Here is an 18,161-nt window from a genome sequence, read left to right as displayed (position 1 = left end):
AAATAACAAAGAAAAGTTAAGTAATGAAATAAACATTATTAAACATATAGCAACTGAAAATTGATACAATACTACTTTAATTAATAATATTTATTTAAAAATAGCTATCAAAACATAATATCTACCTTACAAACAATACATAATAAGACCCAAAAGGTTGAAAAATATACGTATATTTTTTCACTCATTTACTTTATATAAAGTATTTATATGCTAATAATATCATTGAAAACATTAGTAAAACTTACAATAAAGAAATGTTTAAACCAGCATACAAACCTAATAAACACATAATAAAATATTAAAAAAATACAATAATAATAATAATAAAATAAATATTTTGTGTGGAATTTATAAAATTAAATGTAATGATTGTGATGGTATTTATACAGAAAAAACAAATAGATACTTAAAAACTAGATTTCTTTAACATTATAGAAATTATAAAAATAATAAATTAGGTTTATTGAGGTTTATCTAATATGGCAGACCATCTAATAAACACTGAACATTCTATTTCTGACAGCACAAATTTATAAATGAATAAAAATAACATAAAATTAAATTTATTAGAAAAATATTACATTTACAAATTCAAACAAAATTTCAATTTGATAAACCATCAAACCGTATCTGAGGGAGACCGTCTTACAAAACTTGCAACAGATATTTATTTATGATTTGTTAATTTGTCATAGTAATAAATAATTTATTATTTGTGCATAATAAACTCAAAATTTTCAAAAAACAATTTTAGTCCAGGTGGTATTGTTTTAGGCTGGCTTTTTTTTTATTTGATAGCTAATTTTTACTTTAATGCCTCCAGAATATCATCAGAAATGATTATTTCGTTATGCACCACTTGGTGTGCTGAAAATTTTTTTGTCTATTTCCCTAGATAACTTGATAACTGTTCATTTTAGAGAAAAAATCAAAAAAGAAAAAAGTTTTGTTATTAAATTTTACGCGCATCATCAGTTGCAAATCAAAAAATATGTTATTATTGATGCAAAAATAGCAATAACTGTCAAAAAATGAAAAAAAAAACAAGATTTTTTAGGAATTCTTTTCAAGTCCTTATACACAGAACCTTCAGATTTTGCCTCAAAGAATTTCTTGATATGATAAAACAGACCAAATTTCCACAAAATTGGTATGACAGTTTTTACACAATAATATTGCAGTCTAGATTTTTTTTAAAAATACAATTTTTCCAAATTGTGTAGAGCCTGAAATAAAGTCTCTAGATAAATTTAATCGCATATAAAAGAGGCACTCAAACTTTCAAATGCATTTTGAAAAATTTTAATTGGTTAATTAAGAGAGCCTAGATAATTTTTTCAAACATACTTGCTGCACTGTTTTTCCTTTTAAACAAATTGAATATCTTCACAAATTTTTATCTAAATTAATTTTAAAAAGCAAAGCTTAAAAGTACATGGAAAGACACTTCTTTAAAAAAAAAAAAACATTTCAATTATCTCCAGAGATATAATGAATCAAAATTGATCCCATTATGCAACTTTTGGAATAAATTATTATCGATAAATTAGTAGTTCAATATTTAGCAATAGTTTGTATTTGCCAGTATGATATTTGACTTTTAGCTAACAAGACATCGATTTAAAAAAAAAGCAGTAGTTTTGTTTGTTAAAATTACTAGTATGTTTGAAAAATTCCCTAGGCTCTCCTAATTAACCGATTTAAATTTTTCAAAATGGAAATTTAATAACAAAACTTTTTTCTCTCTTGATCTTTTCTCTGAAATGAACAGTTATCGAGTTATCTAAGAAAATAAAGAAAAATTGATATTTTCATGATTTTTTTACATTTTAATAAAAATTTAAGCTCACCTTTATCATCTGGCGCATAACGAAATAACAAATTCTGATGATGTTCTGGAGACATTAAAGAAAAACTTAGCGATCATGTAGAAAAAGTTCAAATATGCCCATTTTAAAACAGATACCGCCTGGACTATCTTGACAAATTAACAAATCATAATTAAATATGTTTTAGTTATAGAATTTAAAAACAACTGAAGTTGCGGGTTTTCATGAAAACTGATTCTTGGAATTAATATGGTAAGTTTAACTTACCTATTTACTATGTGCTGGTTGTTTATATTTCATTTAATATTAAATATTTATATGAAGGAAAAGTTAGAAGAATTTAAAAAATGTACATTCATCTATCATGCAATCATGTAAAAAGTGTACCTTTGTTAAACCTGTGATATTCCTACATAATTTCCCTCTTTTTTTGATTATTAATCGTTTTTTTTTTTTTTTATATTATCAAAGGATTACTCTGGTGGTTTATATATTTACATAGCATCTAAATAACTCTAATAATTCCATGAGCCAGCATCCCATCACCCCAGTTGTTCATTGGCTTTGTTTTTTAACTCCCAGTATTAATTAAGTATTGTTACTTAAGATCTGATCCAGCCCAATCTTTTTTTGTGGTGTCTTCCTTCAGATATGTTTTTCACCAGGCTAATTTTCTTGTGTGCCTTAGAATTTTCTAAAAACCTCATTTTTCTTGGGTTCTGCTCATTTTTATTGTTTGAATTACGTTTCCAGCGTTTTTCTGAAATATCCTGATTCACTTGCATCTAGTCTTTTTCTTTATTTATTTTTGTTTTCCTGATCTTATACTCGAGTACTCTTTAACATATGTTTCCAGCATAAATGTCCTTGTAATTAAATTTATTGTTTATAAGGTAAATGGGGTTACTATTTATTCCATTCAGTTAAGAAAACGTTTTCTCTTCAACTCTTTCTTATATCTCTATAGCAAACAGAAGAACCTTGATCTTGTCCAACATATTCTTAGTTCTTTGTTGTAGAGTAGTTTAGTCTTGCCCCTTACTAATAGATTTTTTTATAAAACTATAAATAAGAAAAGAATTATGTTTATAAAACTGAATACTGCCTGTCATTCTGAAACTAATACTGCAAAAACTATGTAATAATTTTCAACCAATAGGTAGAGAATTTTGTCTTGAAAACGTTTAAAGTTTGTCAGGTATAATCCTTTACAAAAAATCAGCATGAATTCAAAGTGTAGTTGTGAAATGAATACAGTTACTTGTAAATTACTGATTTTTAAACATTTTGTTTACAGTGTTGCAGAAGCGGTAAAAGATATGAAAAGGTTGAAAAGAAAAAAGTTGTTTAACAAACTTGTAGTGTAATTTTTTTTTTTTTAACTATGTAAATAAATATTATGTAAAATATAAATTCTAAAGCAGAGTTATGGCAAAACTAGATTGTATATTATTGTATATTATAGTGACTTTTTAAACTGAATGGACATTGCCTTCTTTTTTTATGTAAATTCTTTTTACTCACTTGTAAATTAATTGAAAAGGTATATTACCTGAAAATATGTACCCTTATTTATTTGCAATCATTACATACTTTTAATATATATGTAAAAACAAATTCCAGAAAATCTTTTTGGAAATAATTATGTATGGCTCCTTCAGCAGTATAGTTATTGGTGACAACTGTGTCTGTATAATTACACTGATGGAATTGTATATCAGTGTATAACTCCATCAGTAATAATACATATTATCTTTGTATATAACAGAAAACAAAAAAAAGTGATATAAAATATTTGGTATAAAAAAAATTAATTACAATTAAAAAAACTGAAAAATAGGCATGAACTAAATTATGATGTAGGATAAATGGTTCTGAATTTTATAACAAGAAAGTATTCCAAACTTTCTGGTCCCTACCAAGCTAAATCGAAACAGAAATACATCAAATCTCACAAATAAAATTATAGCGCTGTTTCTACATATGTTTCATCACAAACTATTTAATAATAACTGTAGTTTATTAAATGGATAATTTCATGTTTTGTAAAATTTTGTCCCTTATCAGTATTCTTATTTATTTGCCTGTTGTTGAAAGTAAACATTTTTCTAATTTCAGTTAAAAGAAGAAGCACGGCTTGCGATGAAGTATTTGGATAATTCTTGTTTAAATAGTTTTCAAGCTTTGTTTATGACTCATATGCCATTTCTTCACCAGTTTGATCATGTTATCAGGTATAATCTTAAAATTATGTACAGGCAGTTATATATTACTAAATTTTTTTTCTTATGAACAAAAATAAAATTTTATTTTTTATTTTTACTTTTTCTTTAATATTATACTTTTGTGTCAAGCAAACTTTTTAATTCTGTTGTGCAATCTATCTCCCTCTATGAATCATGAGACCTTGCCGTTGGTGAGGGAGCTTGAGTGCTCAGTGATACAGAATAGCTGGACCAAAGGTGCAACCATATTGGAGAGGTATCTGTTGAGAGCCACACTAAGGAGTGATTCCTGAAAAAGGACAGCAGTTCTTTCAGTAGTTGTTAAGGGCATAGGTCAGGAAGATTTAAACGGCCATATCATCATCACTCTGTTCTCTGAGTGCTGCACAGCTGAAAGCAATGGAAAACTACAGCTGCTTTTTTTTCCAAGGAAATGTAGCTCTCTGCATTTTCATATAGCAATGATGGAGGTGCCTTCCTTGGTAAAATATTCTGGAGGTAAACTAGTCCCCCATTCAGATCTCCAGGTGGGTACTACTAAGGAAGGGGTCACCAGAAGATTAAAAAATAACATTCTACTAGTCGGAGGGTGGAAGGTTAGAAAATTTAAAGAGGGAAATGGATAGGATAAATTTAGATGTAGTAGGAATTAGCGAGTTTCGGTGGGAAGAGGAAAACGACTTTTGGTCAGGTAATTTTAGAATAATTAATGTAGCTTCAAGTAATGGACAGGCAGGAGTAGGTTTCGAAATGAACAAGAAGATAGGGAAGAAAGTAGAGTATTTCAAAATGCATAGCTATTGAATCATTGTAATAAGAATAAAATCGAAACCTAAACCGACAATGATTGTTGCCTACAAGTTTGCAATGATTGTTGTATGCCTACAAGTGCCCATGATGATGATGAGGTAGAATGTGTGTACAAAGAAATTGACGAACCAATTAATAAACACATAAAAGGAGATGAAAATTTAATAATAGTTGGAGATTGGAATGCAAACATTGGAAAAGGCAAGGAAGGAAATATAGTGGGTGAATACAGACTGGGCAAAATGAATGAAAGAAGGGACTAACTTATATTGTTTTGCACAAAGTATAATTTAGTAATTGCCAACACCCAGTTTAAGAATCATAATAGAAGAATATACACATGGAAAAAGCCAGGCGATACTGCAAAGTATCAGATAGATTATATCATGGTTAAGCAAAAATTTAGAAATCAACTGATCGACTGCAAAACTTACCCTGGAGCAGATATTGATAGCGACTATAATTTAGTGATAATGAAATGTAGATTGGGGTTTAAAAACCTGAAGAAAAGGTGTCAGATGAATTAGTGGAATTTAGAGAAGTTTGGTGAAGAGGAGGTAAAGAATATTTTTGAGGGGACGTTGCAAGAGGTCTGAGTAAAAATGGTAAAGTAGAAAATGTAGAAGAAGAATGGGAGAATGTTAAAAAGGAAATTCTTAAATCAGCAGAAGCAAACTTAGGCAGAACAAAGAGAACTGGTAGAAACCCTTTTATTTCAGATGATATATTGCAGCTGATGGATGAACATAGAAAATATAACATATATAGTGATGAAGAAAGTATAAGGAACTATAGACAATTAAGAAATACTATAAACAGGATGTGCAAACTAGCAAAAGAGGAGTGGGTTAAAGAAAAGTATTCAGAATTGGAAAGAGAAATAAACATTGGTAAAATAGACGGAGCATAAATTATTTGTGATACATAAATTAAAATCTAGTAATGTATTAAACAAAGGTGGTACACCGATTTATAATACGAAAGGCAAAGTCGATAGATGGGTGGAATATATTGAAGAGTTATACAGAGGAAATGAATTAGAAAATGGTGTTATAGAGGAAGAAGGGGAAATCGAAGAGGATGAAAGGGGAGAAACAATACTGAAATCTGAATTTGAAAAGCATTAAAAGATTTGAATGGCAGAAAGGCTCCTGGAATAAACGGAATACCTGTAGAATTACTGTGCAGTGCAGGTGAGGAAGCGATTGATAGATTATACAAACTGGTGTGTAATATTTATGAAAAAGGGGAAGTTCCATCAGACTTCAAAAAGAGTGTTATAGTCATGATACCAAAGAAAGCAGAAGCAGATATATGTAAAGAATACAAAACAATTAGCTTAAGTAGCCACGCATCAAAAATCTTAACTAGAATTCTGTACAAAAGAATTGAGAGGAGAGTGGAAGAAGTGTTAGGAGAAGACCAATTTGGTTTCAGAAAAAGTATAGGTACAAGGGAAGCAATTTTAGGCCTCAGATTAATAGCAGAAGGAAAATTAAAGAAAAACAAACCAACAAACTTGGCATTTATAGACCTAGAAAAGGCGACCTAGAATAGACGTAGATTGGAATAAAATGTTCAGCATTTTAAAAAAATTAGGGTTCAAATACAGAGATAGAAGAAAGATTACTAACATTTACAGGAACCAAACAGCAACAGTAATAATTGAAGGACATAAGAAAGGGAGTCCGACAAGGTTATTCCCTATCCCTGTTACTTTTTAATCTTTACATAGAACTAGCAATTAATGATGTTAAAGAAAAATTTAGATCCGGAGTAACAGTAAAAGGTGAAAAGATAAAGATGCTGCTACAATTTGCTGATGATTTAGTAATTCTAGCTGAGAGTAAAAAGGATTTATAAGAAACAATGAACAGCATGGATGAAGTCCTACGCAAGAACTACCGCATGAAAATAAACAAGAACAACGAAAGTAATGGAATGTAGTAGAAATAATGAAGATGGACCACTGAATGTGAAAATAGGAAGAGAAAAGATTATGGAGGTAGAAGAATTTTGTTATTTGGGAAGTAGAATTAATAAAGATGGACGAAGGAGGAGCGATATAAAATGCCGAATAGCACAGGCAAACAAGCTGTCAGTCAGAATATAAATTTTTTACATCAAAAATTAATTTAAACATCGGGAAAAGATTTTTGAAAGTGTATGTTTGGAGCATCGCTTTATATGGAAGTGAAACTTGAACGATCAGAAATGCGGTGCTATAGGAGAATGTTAAAAATCAGATGGATGGATAAAGTGACAAATGAAGAGGTGTTGTGGCAAATCGATGAAGAAAGAAACATTTGGAAAAATATATTTAAAAGAAGAGACAGACTTATAGGTCACATATTTAGGCATCCTGGAATAGTCGCTTGGAGGGACAGGTAGAAGGAAAAAATTGTGCAGGCAGGCAATGTTTGGAATATGTAAAACAAATTGTTAGGGATGTAGGGGAAATATCGAAATAAAATGACTAGCACTAGATAACGAATCCTGGAGAACTGCATCAAACCAGTCAAATGACTGAAGACAAAAAAATAAATTTGCAAAAATGTTAGCACACAGTCAGTAGTGCTGCAGGTTGTTGTGGTGCATTAACTTTTGACATACTGTTTAATATTTGGACTGTTATTTTATGCTGTTGATTTTGAAAATTCTTACTAAATTGATTACATACATTTTTGTGGTCTTTGTCACTGAAGTTTGGAAATCTGATTTCCAATCATTACTTAATTTACAATAAATTTTGATTTCCTTTGGTAAGTACAGACACATCCCAAATAACTAATCTTCATGGCAGAGTGGTAGTGTCTTTGCCTTTTATCCAGAGATCCTAGGTTCGAATGCTGGTCAGACATGGTGTTTTTCATATGTAATAAATTCCATTTCCATTTCTTGTGTACAAATTTTAAAACTTTTGTGGTTATATCAGAAAAAAGACATATTTACACGTGATTAGTACCAGTTAAATTATCTCCTAAAAATGTTACATACTTGCTGAATTTAATTCGCAGAAAACAAATGTGTATTTCCTCCATCATTCAATAATCTTATCCTTCTCCTACCCAGCTTGAAAAAATCAAGAAATATTCTTCAAGTTAGCCTAAATGCAAACTATAGGTAATTGGGAAATTATCTGAATATTCATGTTTAATTGATTATACAGATAAATTCTAACTCATATTAACAACTTATATAGATATTATAAGATCACTAAGATAGAACACGCATAAAATATTTTTACCCCACTCTTTAGTTTTTCTTTTTCCACATGATATACCAATTGACACCAGTGGTAAGGTAAGCATAAAGCATAATTGTTGAAGGCGGTTGAAGGACTGCTTTTTGTGAAGACCATATTTTATTGGAGATAGGCAAATAAGGAAAACAGTCACTATGAATTGGAGAAGAGATACCAACTCTCAGCAGATCATAATCAAACACTGGATGTTTTCATTGACACTATTCCATTATTCATGCATCTCCAATGCAACACACCCTCATCATAATATGGTGAATATACAGAGTGATTCAAAGAAACGGGAAATTAAAAAAATTAAATAACATTAATGAAAAATTTTTTTAGAAAATGAATTTTATTTCATGTAATTGTACAAATGTTGCCATTTTAGGACACATACATTTTAGTTTATTTTTTAAAGATGACATCTTCCAGGTGACCTCCTCTTCTACGTAAACACTCACGAAGTCTCTTCGTTAAATTGTTCATGGTTTGACTTAACATCTCAACTGGAATTTCCGCAATTGCTTCTCGGATCTTTGCCTTCAGTTCTTCCGTCGTAGCAGGTCCACTGTGGAACACTTTGCTTTTAAGGTGACCCCACAAAAAGTAATTGCAAGCTGAGAGATCAGGCTATCTGGGAGGCCATCTAATGTCTTCATTTTGTGAAATGACACGTTGTCCAAACAATCGGCGCACAGCTGCCATCGATATTCGTGCAGTATATGACATTGCTCCGTCTTGTTGAAACCAGGCTGTGTTAAGAATCGGTGGAAATCTCTTTTGTTGTTCCACAACAAAGGTTTCAAGCACGGCTACTTAACGAGTCAACGTCACTGTAATCACAAGGCCGTTGTCATCCTCAAAAAAATAAGGGCCTATAACACCGTAAGATGACATAGCACACCACACGGTCACTTTCTGGCTGTGCAACGGATGCTGGTGTAGCTGCTTAGGATTTTCTTGTGCCCAGTATCTGAAATTTTACTTTTTAACAAATCCACTGAGGTGGAACTGCGCTTCGTCTGACATCCACAGTTCGTGAACAAACTTTTCGTTATCGTTTATCTTCTGAAGCATTACATTACAGAATTGTGCTCGCACAACTGCATCATTCGGTTTCAGTTCCTGGACGATCTGCAACTTGTATGGATGGAATTGCAAGTCCTTCACTATCATTCTTCGAACACTTGAACTATGCAATTGTAAAGATGCTGAGAGATGACGGATTGACCGATGTGGACTTCGTGTGACAGCATCTTGTAAAGCTTGAACATTCTGTGGTGTGTGGACGGTTCGCTCACGGCCTGGAGGTTTCTTTTTCATTGCCGAACCGGTTTCCTCAGAATTAGATATCCATGTTTTAATTGCATGTGCTGATGAAACACGGTCGTGCCGTCCCAGATTAAAATGACTGCGAAATTCTCTACGCGCTCCCTCCACATTGTCATTGTTTTTGTAAAACGCTTTGATAGCAAATGCCCGTTGCGCACCACTCCAAGGATCCATGATAACTAAATGGCAGGTTAGGTTAGAGAGGCTGGCGCCACTTATCAAGTGGTACCAATCACCCACGGCTAACAACACAACTTTCAAAATTTCCCATTTCTTTGAATCACCCTGTATTATAAAGTATGATTTATTTCAACTTACATGTTTTTCATACTAGAAAGTTTTTCATACTATTTTTCTAACTAGAAAGTTTTCAGTGTGTGATTGCTTATAGTGGAATTTAGAAAGTGTTAATGTTTAAAAGATAAGTTTAATTTTATTTATTTGCATAAAATTGTTTTACCAACATGAGTAAAGTTACCATCATGAATCAATATTTAAAAGTATATATTACTAGCTACTTGTGTTTCCTGTAGCGGCCAGCCTTTTTATTTTATGTTTTTTAGTCAAGTAACTGGAGGCAGGTGCAGCCAGTCACATATACAGTAACAGTGTCAGTGGCTGTGTTAGTTGAGCCACAGCACTGTTTACCTCTGCAACTTTTAAAAAAATCTGAATTTTAATAACCCAAAAATGGGTTTTAAATATTTATCTGAAGAGTATTTGAAAGCTCACATCTACTGAATACCTCGTTTACTGTAGTCGGGATTGGAAAAATTTACAATGGATGTTCAAAATTTTTTTTTACCTCGTTTCATCCCCTTTCAAGTTTGAATTTCAAAAACCTAGAAATTGGTTTATTGACATGAAGATTACACTGACAAAAAGTCAGGTTGATTTCTTCATTTGTTACCAAAAAATTCTTTACCACAGGGTTTAAAAAAATTCAAAAATTGATTTTAAACCTGGAAACCTTGGAATTTCAAAAAATTTAGAAATTGGTTTTTTGGTATTCATACTTATTCAATTCAAACTCAGTTCACACAGTGACAGACACTCACAGTTAACAATTCATAAAAGTCTGTGCTTAATCGGCAAATCTCTACCATAACATATAAATATTTTTAGAACTTTTTTGAGATGAAATATATCTAAAAACCTTCTCAGTTATGCCAAGAAACATGGGTAAAAAAGTGGTTATGGTTGATCCTGAAATTTTTTGTTTATCCCAAATTAAAAAAACCCTCTTCCTCTTTATATAATAGTACAGATTTAGTAATATTATAAATATTTATTTTATAAATTGCATATGTATATATATAATATATATATAAATGGACAAAACACTATTTACAAAATATATCATCATGCTATATTTTTATTTTTACCAATTACATTTATGAAACTAATATTTTTTTATGTTTTTTTAGCCTGAAAACTAAAAAGGTACTGCACGTATGGGATAAAATTGAAAAAGATAAAAACAAAGAACTTGATTTATTGGTGGATAAACAAAGATTATTTATTTCGGCTGTAACAGATTTACTCGAGAAAGGTGTTGGAAATCGAATATCACTAATTGCTGTCAAATATTTATCCTTTAACACCTGGTCAATTGAAAATGATCCTCCGAAGACTTTGTGTGATTCTATAGTTATTGGTCTAAAACTTAATCCTGAAACTGCTTTATCTGTTATTGATAAGGGTCCAGAAGCTAATTTACCAGAGGTAAAAATTATTATTTATTCAGATTAAGTAATCTCTTTTCAATTAAATAATACAGATAGGGTTTGACCATATACCTTTTACTGCTCTGGTTCCTATGAGACCAATGAGGTTGAGGTTATATCATCAGGTATGACTTATTATTAATTACATATGTTCATAATTATAAAAGTTAATACCATTAAGATTGTTTGGTTTAAAAACCCACCAGAACTTGGTGCAGTATTATAATATAATAATTTCGGTACAGATTTCTTTTAAAAAAGTATATGTTTTGATAATAACACTCATTAGCAAATAATTCATGAGGTGAGTTAGAAAACTATTGAAAAAGCAACAATATACTTTTAATCCATTACTGATGAAAGGTGATGTGGGCATTGTCCACATATAACTAATGTAATGTGAGAAACAGATAGTTTATCTCATTAATTTTTTTTTTTTAATCTACTACTAGTAGCATTTGTTTCTTTTTTTAAGAAGTAAAGACATCTTTACAAGATATGGAATATTTTTATTTTTTTATATTTTCATGGTTGAATGTCAGTGTATTGTTTATGTTCATAGCTAGCACAGCTATACATGCTAGCACAGCATGTATTCATGATAATGACAAAGCTTTCATCTATCGGAAGAGTTTTCTGATTTATTTTGTTAGTGATACTTTGAAGGAAATTTATGATGAATTGAATAAGAAAGAGGAAGTATTTAAGTCTGAAAGTTTGAGTGAAAATTACACAGGTGATGAATGTGAGGATAACGTTACTCATGTGTGGGTGGATACTGAGTGTTAGTAGTAATGTGAATAATAATTTTTAAAATCTAATAGCGCTATAAATAGAGTATTCTGAATCCAGTTATCATAATCAAATGATTCTAAAGCTTCTTCAGAATTAATAAATAAATAATTTTCAGTATTAATTTATCGGTTGTGAATCACTGGTTTTTAGATAGATTTTTCATATCCAGTCTAGAAAGTATCAAGAACTAGAAAATAACCGGTCCCAAAAGATGTGAAAAAGGAAAAAATTCATACATCAATAATTTAATTACTTATTAAAGCATTAATGATGTTAAGATTTAGATAGTGCTTTATTTAGAGATAATTCATTACATATCTTTTAGTATATAACATCTTGTACAAGATGTTTTATCATTATTTGAAGTGTTTGATGAAATATACCATAAAATTTAATGAAATAACAGCAAAAGGAAATTCTTCAATTTTTTTAATGTTAATAAATAATTGTTAAGAATTATTAATAATTAAATTAATTATTAATAGTTGCTTAAAAATTCCAGATAATTTCTCAAAGAGAGGCATTTATAATTTCAAACATTTTAATACTTTCTGCATTCTTAACTACACAATATTCAAACATTTGACTCACCTAGAAAGTAAGAAATGATGTTTTTCTGCTATATTTCGTCACAGGTACTGGTGGGAATTTATTTCCATTATACAGACGCACAGTTTTTAAACTAACTGTAGAGTAATCAATGAAAAGCACCATTCTGTTGGGTTATGTTCATTACAAAGTGTCTTCATAAGAGAAGAAATGTCATTACAAAACACTAAGCCATTTTCTTCAGAAAAATAGTCTTTAAAAATTCAGAATGACGATTACAATAAGTACATATCTTTGTATTCTTTTGAAAAATATTCCATGCTTTTAGCTGGGAAGCAAGCATTTCACACTGTTATTTTGGATAACTTTAAATCTCGTTTGAACTCATTAAGATTTTCTTGAGTCAATAAATGAGGTTTAGATTAAACAACTGCTTTGTTTAAAAGTTGTTTCACTAAAATCTGTTTCTTTTTTTCCTTACTTCCATTAGACTCTGAACTCTCTTCATCTAATGTCACAAGTTCTGGAGGTTTTGATATGGGCAATTAATTCTTTGCAATGTGGAAATGGTCTCATTGCAGATTTTAAGTTATAGTACACCACTGTATGTTTTTATTTTGACGTAATCCTTGTAATGTTTGTCAAGCAGAAATAACAGTCAGAAGAGTGATCTTTGGGTTCCCTCCAAATCATAGGGATAGCAAATGGCATGTGCCGTGTACAATTTTTCCATGCAGTGAGAAACCAAGAACACGATAAACAACAGATTTGTGGGGTCCAAGCTCTTGTTTGGTCCCTGACTTTACACCAAAAATAAGTTCATAACACTTTTCTACTAATGGAGTAAGGCCTTTGGAACTTGAGTGTCACTTCACCACATACATAACAAAATTTGTTGATTAAACTGTAGGCATTTTGTAACTAATGACTAATTAAAAGAAATAAAGTTGTAAAAGTGTAATAATACACAATAATTCAGACACACAAAGCACTTGCTGTCACATTTTTACTGGTTCACTACTATCTCACAACTGGCATTGTTCTGATGAATGTGTGCTGTACAACAGTAGCAACACTACCCTTTGAGTTAGCTCATTTAGTTCCATCATATTTACAATGCTCTAGGAGCTTTTACTTGACAATGGACAAATGGATGAAAAACATTTTTAAATATTTAAAAAAATTAAAATAACAAAAACTGTGTGGGTAATAGAAAAATTCCGAATAAATATTTGAAAACAGGATAAAAAACTGCATTATGTACACCTATTGGTACTCGTGAGGCAAAATCATGTTGACTAGTATAATTGACAACCAACAACAAATTAAATGGCTACATCAACTGATTTTATTTTCTAAATAAAAATGAACTTCCTGGGTTAATATCAGCTGATGTGTGTTACTTTTCGTAAATGAAACAAGTCAACTGGAAATATTTACTTAAAAAATGTATTATAAATTTAGTTGAGTTAATCAGCTGTTAATTTATAATAATGCAGCTTTTTTTACTTTGAAACAATGCAACTTATTAACTCCTTATTTCACCCTTTTACTTCAACATACTTGTAATGGTAAAATTTGGTACTGCTAGTAAAACTTAAGTTGTTGTAGGATCAACATCAAATTTGTTTTGACTTGTGGATCAAATTTGGTTTTTTGGTGAAAGTTTTACTATTTTTTTCCTTATTCATTTATCTAGTTTTATTAAATATTGCATTTTCAAATAACAATGCCTTCCTTAAGTGAAACTGAAAGAATAACTTTGTTAATGATTTATGGATTTGGTGACTGTTCAGCCTTTACAAGAACAAGAGTTGGCTTTTGTAACAAGAGGTATTCATTTATGTAGCGATATAAGAGTAAGTCATTTATTTCATAATGTATCTCCAAACAGAGAACCTATAAGTAAATCAACCTTGATCAAGACAGCGATTTGAAGAAACTGATACCGTAAAGAATCATCCTTGCCCTGGTAGACCAAGAACTGTCAACTGGTACATTAGATGTATTGCAGACCTTTATTGAAGACCCTCATTCATCGATTCAGAAAGCTGTTGTCCTACAAGACATCAGTTATTTTTCAGTTCAAAAAATTCTTAAAACAAATAAATTTCACCCTTATAAGCTGCACTGGTGCAAGAACTTTCAGAAGATGATTTTGACCACCAAGTTGAATATGATTTTGTGATATTACAATGCAAGAATTAGACAGACGCAAATTTTTCCAGCTTAATAATATTTACTTATGAGGTGACTTTTATGTTAACTGGCCATATGAATAAGCAAAACTGTCGATATTGAAGTGATAATAATCCCAGATGGATGTTGTAAGCTCTTACACAGTACCCTCAGAAGATGAATGTTTAGGCAGAAATTGTTGGTCATTATATTTAGGGCCTTTTATTTTAGATGATAATCTTGCAGTAGATGCTTACTACAAGCCATAGGATTTTACCAAATGTTTGGGAAAATGTTGAACAAGAATTAATTACTAACATATGGTTTCATCAAGATGAGTTACCACCTCATTATTATCTAAGCGCACGGCAGATTTTAAATGAACAATTTCAGATCACTGGATAGTTCGTAGAGTCATTGAATGGCCTGCCAGGTCCCCAAATCTGTCTGCTCTGGATTACTTTTTTTGGGAGTATCTGAATTATAATGTTTATAAAACAAAACCTGCAGACATTGACAAATTGAAAAGAAGAATAATCTAAAAATCTGCTCATGTACCACCAGACCTGATACAATAAGTTATAAGCAGATATTACTTGAGCTTAGCACATTGTCAAACTGTAGAGCGGAAGCATTTTGAACATTTATTGTAGAATGATATGCTCTCAAAATTTAATTTCATTAGTAATTTAATTTGCAATCAAAAACATTTATTTAAAATGTTAAAATAAATAATATCAGTTGATATAACCGTTTAATTTATTGTGTTGTTTATTAGTTGTGTTGTTATTATTAGTTATCAATATTATAGCACTATTTAAAGTTTGTTATTGTATGCATTATGAATGTAAAATGTAATAAAATTATTCATGCAGCACATTTTACCTCATTTTATTGTTAGCATGATTTCTGTCATTTTAACTTTGAATGTTTATAACTATAATGAAGGCATTAACAGAAAAACAGTTTTAACCATTGTTTTTCTTGTAAAATTTTTAATCAGTCATGTGTCATATGTCCACTTTCCTATTTAAAAAATTTAAGTTTGTCCAAGATGGCAGAAAAAATTAAACACCTACCCGTAATGCAGATTTTTTAAAACTATGTAGAACCCCATTTCTTTATGCCTTTGAATACATTTCAGATATGTAGTATAAACCTATTTCCGTACTTATATATTATCCAGTATATAATTCTTGGTTTATATAATGATACTTATTCTTCATGTGTAAAAAGAATTTATAAGCATTCAAAACAGAACTTTCTTACAATAAGAGTTAATTGAAAATTATAATCTTATTGTACTCTGATAAGCACATTTTAGTTATTTTAATTATGCTTAAAAATATTTTTGTTGTTTCATTGAATATTTTTACTCCTTAAAACATAATATTAGAGTTTTAATAAAACTTGTTTTTGTTTGAATTCACTCATTTTTCATCACTCCTTTAAATATTAGATAGTATCAGTTCTTTGAGATTAATAACAATAATAGTTATGCCAGATGCACTACCAAATATCAACCGAGACTACTCAGTAAAACATAATTCTACACAATTAAACTTTTTATACAGTAAAATCTACACAATTGGGTGAGAAAATAACAAAAGAGAGGGAGAGAAATTAAACGGTTGGATAGCCTAATGAAAATCTCTCAAAGAACAATATTTTCTTTGACGTAAATCTCAGTTAGATTTCTTTCATTTCATGAATGAACTTAACCAATCCTAACAAAGTAAACAAATAACAAGGAGCCATATGAAAGGATAACCTTGCTTTCCAAAATAAATATGATTAATTTTGAAATTTCTGTTGTTTTTTTTAAAATGTAAAATATTTTTTGTATAAAATGTACAAATTATATTAAGTAGTGGGGTGTCTAATTGTAACTTTTATTTATAAATAAACATGACCAAAAAAATATTACCTAGGCTAAAAATAATATATATGGGGATATGCACGTAAAATATTTACGTGTATATTGTGCAAAATTCCAATTGTTATACAAACTTCCTCCTAAAAATTTACATTGTAAGCTGAAATAAGAAATTATGTAATAATATATTTGATATGCGTATATATATATATATATATATATATATATATATATATAATATATTACGTTTAATGTAGGTAACTTTTTGATGGCCATATTAGATTTAAAAATAAAAGTTACAACTAGATCAACAATTAAATATAATTTGTATATCCAGGTGTATCACAAAGTTCTCCTGGGACTTCTATAACCTAAAATTCTTCGTTTGTGAGTTAGACTAGTGAAAGATTTTGTTCAGATTTCAGCTACCCTGGTGGTGAATTGATGTACTGACATTTTTAGGATGTTAATTAAGAAGCAGAATTAGTGATTTATTATGGTTTTTTACCTTAAAATCAAATAAAATAGGTCCCAGAACTGTATCTGCAGTAGTTTTTGAGAAATCTTGAGTGAAAACCAACAAACTGGGTAAAAAACCCTGTTTTTTTATTTTTGACAAACAATAACTTGTTAAATGTGTAATAAATACATAAAACTTTAAACAAAACTTGTACAGAATCTAATTCTTAACAAAATGTTAAATAAAACAAAGAAAAGTTAGAAAAATTTTAATTTTATTTAGAAACAGTATATTACTACATTTTTCAGAAAAGTGTAAACTTTTAAAAATGTAAGCAAAAATTAAATTCTTTTATGGTGAAGTGAAAAATTTGTAAAAACAAAATTTAATGTTAAAAAGTAAAAAAAAATACTAAAAGTTAGACAATTACAAAATAAAAATAAATAGAAATTATTTAGATAATTTTTTTATTAATGACAGAAATATAATAAATTATTTGAAAAATTATTATTTCAAAGTTGGCAATAAAATAAAATCATTCTGTAAAGTACATTAAGTATATCATGCACTGTGAAGTATGCTGTCATTAATTAAGATTTTCTGTAAATTTTAGTTTAATTGTGATCGGTTTGCCATTGAAATAATACAACACAGCAATACACTGATATGGTATCTGTTTTGAGTATGTACAATGGTAATGTTACAGCTGCTACAGTAGAATGTGAAAGATGTATTCCAAATCGCAGGATTCCAATCCCAAAACAAGTAACGCGACTTTTTGCAATCTTTGGGAAACAGTTTCACTACCTATTATTCATACGTACCAGCTACAAACGATCTATCCAACACAACACTGTTATTGATGAAATTATTATCGATTCAGTTCAGGTGTCAGTACATGACATCTTTCTAACTGGATCAGAGTTTTGCATCCAATGGTTTGGAGATATTTAAACAAGGCAAGCCTTGTCCTTGTTATAAATAGCCAGTTCAACATCTACACCCAGGAGATAGTCCACTTTGCTTGGAGTTCTGTAACTGATGGAATACAAATTGACAACTTTACAGGTATGCTTTGTTTACTGATGAGGCAAATTTCACTTGCGATGGCATCAACAACTTATGCAAAT

At 29.9% G+C, this 18,161-nt stretch overlaps 1 protein-coding gene across 10 annotated transcripts in view; it reads left to right on the top strand.

Moving 5' to 3' along the window:
• The window catches only part of Mat89Ba (nucleolar protein 6 Mat89Ba), a 153,194-nt gene that overhangs the window by 92,242 nt on the left and 42,791 nt on the right, over nucleotides 1–18,161 (top strand). For all 10 annotated transcript variants that reach the window (XM_075364344.1, XM_075364864.1, XM_075364086.1 and 7 more), the window contains 2 exons: nucleotides 3,951–4,066; nucleotides 10,874–11,171. In XM_075364344.1, coding sequence (XP_075220459.1) covers nucleotides 3,951–4,066; nucleotides 10,874–11,171 — 414 coding nt within the window. The remainder of the gene's footprint in view (nucleotides 1–3,950; nucleotides 4,067–10,873; nucleotides 11,172–18,161) is intronic.

This window comes from Lycorma delicatula, chromosome 1 (genome assembly GCF_047948215.1).
Source record: "Lycorma delicatula isolate Av1 chromosome 1, ASM4794821v1, whole genome shotgun sequence".
Taxonomy (NCBI): domain Eukaryota; kingdom Metazoa; phylum Arthropoda; class Insecta; order Hemiptera; family Fulgoridae; genus Lycorma; species Lycorma delicatula.
Note: the sequence above shows the minus strand (reverse complement) of the source record. Positions and strands in the feature narration are given on the sequence as shown.